General features: G+C 39.2%; 1 protein-coding gene across 1 annotated transcript in view; it reads left to right on the top strand.

Moving 5' to 3' along the window:
- The first annotated feature begins 1,383 nt into the window (after positions 1-1,383).
- LOC140342121 (signaling lymphocytic activation molecule-like) overlaps positions 1,384-4,559 on the top strand; it is a 12,688-nt gene continuing 9,512 nt past the window's right edge. The window contains exons 1-2 of the mRNA XM_072428187.1: positions 1,384-1,802; positions 3,315-3,638. Coding sequence (XP_072284288.1) covers positions 1,757-1,802; positions 3,315-3,638 — 370 coding nt within the window. The 5' untranslated portion in view covers positions 1,384-1,756. The remainder of the gene's footprint in view (positions 1,803-3,314; positions 3,639-4,559) is intronic.

Below are 4,559 nucleotides of genomic sequence, written 5' to 3'. Positions count from 1 at the left end.
AGTTTTTGTAGGAATACAATACATACAATTTAGTTAAAAACAGCCGAATATGGTCAACTCAAAACCTTTTTGTTTATACACACAGTTATGGAAGATATTTTCCAAGTCAAACAACAAGTCCCATTCCCGATGCGTTTCACCTAGATCGGCTTCATCGGGGGATATCAGAGATAGTTAGACCCAAAAACGGCATGTGTGTGTATATTATTTTCTATGTTGATAATTTCGGTGACTATTCAAAAATAGCATCCCATTACTGATTAGGTTACTGCAGGTATTGGTGTAGATTGGTGGAGATCCTTGTTGCAAAAAATATTTCATATCCTGTTAAGGGGGAATTTGTGAACCATAACAAAAATGTAGCATTGAGTTCCGTGTCAAAGTAGGAATTTTTTCGTGTTCGGATAATCTTTTCTTCCTAGTATGGTAATTATTCATAGTTCTTTATGTGTCCCTATCTTGAACTAGGGGTAGGATGAAGAAGAAGAATTTTACGAAAGCTGCACCTTCTTCTACAGTTGTAGGGAGTCCTCACCTCCCATGAAGGGGAAAAGTTACATCAAACTGTATCTTATCTTATGTTTCACACGATGAAGTATTAGAATATGTAGCAGGCATCTGCATCCCAGCTCATTTTCTGCCTGATGAGATGGATTCTAAATGGCTACAAGAATCATCAAAATAAAGTTTATTTTTTTATCAGTTATAACGGTGCCTTTAAAAGCTTCTCTTTTCCCTCTTCTATCCTTCACTTTGCCCGTTATTTGATATGGCTTATACAAGAGGCCGGCACTCTTACAGGTTCACCTGTAATACTTCCATAAAAGCCGACCTGGTACTTGTTCTCCTTTTTCCACTGATTCCATTGAAGAATATTAATAATGTTGCAGTCTACAAAGACATTTAGAAGGCCCTTTTCTGAGCTAGAATTTATTTGATCAGTGTTGGTGTGAAGGAACTTGAGTTCCCCACCCATAACCTCAAACCTTCTACACCTTTAGAAGAAATTGGAACACCAGTTGTGAGCCAGATCTTCTCATTCACCATCATACCCAACCTCACAAATGGACACATGGTCCCGCAAATATCCTCCAAACTATTGTGGAAAGTCTTTTCAGAAAAGTACATAATGCTATAGTCACATTAAAGGCCATGGTTGTTTGGAAAGTCCAACAAGCTCATTGTGATGTGGTGCCCAAGTGTCCACCAAAGCTACATGGGGTATTTAATCTTCATTGAACTGGAGAGGGATGGTTTTTGTTAAGTTCTTGTTATGTACTTTCTAAGTCTCTGGAGATGAACAGAATTAGATCTTCAATAAAAAGAATATCTCCACCCCCTCAATGAACTTCTCCATTAAGGGTGGCAGGAGTCCACCCTTAGTAGACTCTTGGACCTCCTAAACTTGGCTGTGTCAGCTCTGAAACTGGGAAAGACCCATGAAAAAAACAAAAACTTTGCCCCTCTTCACCCCAAAGGATTATGGGGCGGACTTACTCTTAAACTTGGCTGCATGACATACGCATGTAACATAGGTACCAAATGAAAAAGCTTTCTTAAACCACATCAAAATGTAATACCCGAATTTCTATTTCCGGAGAGACAACATCTTAAAACAAATATTTTGTGTACGCAGCAGATGTGTAGGAAATTCAATTTTCATGTTCCAGCAACCCGAAGGCGATGAAAGGATGTAAAGCTGACTGTGTCAGACCTGAAGCTGCACAGGAAGACAACACAACCAAAATATAGAATTATGTTTTACTTCTTCATTATCTGCTTTATAGCTTACAGCTGTTTTGGTAAGTTTTTTTTTACTCTTATTTTATTGAATTGAGGTAGTTGTGCTGGAAAATCAACTTGTAGGATCTAGAGTAGTCACAAGTCATCCTGTACACCATATAGACAAACAGGTTGTAGGCACCTTACCAAATGTCCTACCATTACATGGCAAAAGTATGTACAAATCTATATAGAAGTCATTGAATTCCAGGGAGTTACCATTAAAGTGTATTGTTCATGCTTCAGCCAAGACAATAACAACCTTTAATGGCATTTTGTTCCACCATGACTGTACCCCTTTATACAACGCCAGCTCCATGAAGACATGGTGTGACCAGTTTATTAAGGAGGAACTTGAGTGTCCAACATGGCGCCTTGACTTTAACTCTACTGAACACTTTTGGGATGAATTAGAACACTAATTGTGATCCAGGGCTTCTCATCCATCATCAGTCTGTGATCTCACAAATGGGTACAAAGTCACACAGTACAGTACAGGCTGATATAGCCGCAAACTATGTAATAATGACCATCAAACTGGTGCCTAGGTGCCTATTGTGTGTGAATATTGAATTTGCATGAATTTTATTTGTATTTATATTTTGTGTTAATATCTAAACCTGTAGACACGGTCTGATGCCTGCTATCTCTTGTGTCTTCTTAACTCCTGAACTGTATACAAGCGCATCTGTTTTTATTCTATATGTAGCAGTTCTCTTTTTTTGTACCCCGGGTGTAATTCTCAGTATCTGTTCTTATTCTGTATGTATGGTCTCTGCACAGTACCACTTCTCTAGTCCTGTACCCCGGGTGTAATTCTCAGTATCTGTTCTTATTCTGTATGTATTGACTCTGCACAGTACCACTTCTCTTGTCCAGTACCCCGGGTGTAATTCTCAGTATCTGTTCCTATTCTGTATGTGGGGACTCTGCACAGTACCACTTCTCCTGTCCTGTACCCCAGGTGTAATTCTCAGTATCTGTTCTTATTCTCTATGTATGGACTCTGCACAGTGCCACTTCTCTTGCTCTGTACTCTGGGTGTAATTCTCGGTATCTGTTCCTATTCTGTATGTATTGACCCTGCACAGTACCACTTCTCTTATCCTGTACCCCAAGTGTAATTCTTGGTATCTGTTCTTATTCTGTATGAATGGACTCTGCACAGTACTACTTCTCTTTTCCTGTACCCTGGGTGTAATTCTCAGTATCTGTTATTATTCTGTATAAATGGGCTTTGCACAGTACCACTTCTCTTGTCCTGTACCCCAAATGTAACTCTTGGTATCTGTTCTTATTCTGTATGAATGGACTCTGCACAGTACTACTTCTCATGTTCTGTACCCCGGGTGTAATTCTCGGTAACTGTTCTTATTCTGTATGAATGGACTCTGGTCCATGTGGTACCTGGTCTATCTGTCATAAAGTGACATCCTATTGGATAAGAGTTTTTGAACATTACATAGTTGTCATTGCTTTTGGAATCATTACACTGAATAGACCCCACCTGACAAAGTATTTTCTTCATCAAGGTTTGCTGTCTGCATGCAGTGACTCGGTCATTAGATTAAATGGAACCCTTGGACAGCGTTTTACCTTTCAATCAGTACCTTTTGAACCTGAATCTGAAAGCCTGACGCTGCAGTTGACTGATAAAAACAAAAGAGAAAGCCTGCTGATTTATAATCAGAGACTCAGAGAGCCCACAATATCCCCTGATGCAAGATTCACATACAACAAGGAAAAATCCTCTTTCGAGATTCTACAGCTTCAGAGGGAGAATCAAGGCCGGTACGACATAACCATCAAAAATGGCAGATCAGAAATATCTTGCAAATATGACCTCAAAGTTTATGGTAAGATATACAGTGTGCTTGGGATGCAGCAGGAAGTGACCTAGTTTCTGATGGAGGAAAACAATATCAGATATTTATGCAAGCTATTCTCAAGTGCTCTTGTACTTTTCTAGCAAACTTTTATGTGTGGCTTCACTTCTCAGGATTTCTCTTTCTTTCATTCAGAACATCTAATGTGCGACTCCTCTTTTCTCTTCTTGCTTTGGGACTTTATATATGCTGCTCCTCTTCTCTGGAGCTCCCTTTTTTTCTTCAGGACTTCTTATGTTCTGTTTCTCTTCTCTGAAGCTCTCATTCTTTATTTCACATGAACTGCTCCTCTTCTCAGGAGTTCCAAATCTTTTCTTCAGAACTTTTCATGTGCTGCTCCTCTTCTCAGGAGTTCTCCTTCCTTCCTTTAGAACTTCTGTGTTGCCTCTCTTTTCTAGAGTTCTCTTTCTTTCTTTCAAAACTTCTTATGTGCTTCTTCTCTGAAGTTCTCTTTCTTTCTTTCAGAACTTTTCATGTGCTTCTACTTTCCTCAGAAAATCTCATTCTTTCTTTCGGGGCTTCTCGAGTGTTCCTCCTCTTCTCAGGAGCTCTCATTCCTTCCTTTAGGACTTCTCATATGTTTCTCCTCTTCTCTGGAGTTATCTTTCTTTACTTCAGAACTTCTCATATGTTTCTCCTCTTCTCTGGAGTTCTCTTTCTGTACTTCAGAACTTCCCATATGTTTCTCCGCTTTTTGGAGTTCTTTGTCTTTACTTCAGAACTTCCCTTATGTTTCTCCTTTTCTCTGGAGTTCTCTTTCTTTACTACATAACTTCTCATACATTTCTCCTCTTCTCTGGAGTTCTCTTTCTTTACTTCAGAACATCTCATATGTTTCTCGTCTTTTCTGGAGTTCTCTTTCTGTACTTCAGAACTTCTCATATGTTTCTC

Source organism: Pyxicephalus adspersus, chromosome 12 (genome assembly GCF_032062135.1).
Source record: "Pyxicephalus adspersus chromosome 12, UCB_Pads_2.0, whole genome shotgun sequence".
NCBI classification, from domain to species: Eukaryota; Metazoa; Chordata; class Amphibia; order Anura; family Pyxicephalidae; genus Pyxicephalus; species Pyxicephalus adspersus.
The sequence above is the reverse complement of the archived record's forward strand: the minus strand, read 5'-3'. Positions and strand labels throughout refer to the sequence as shown.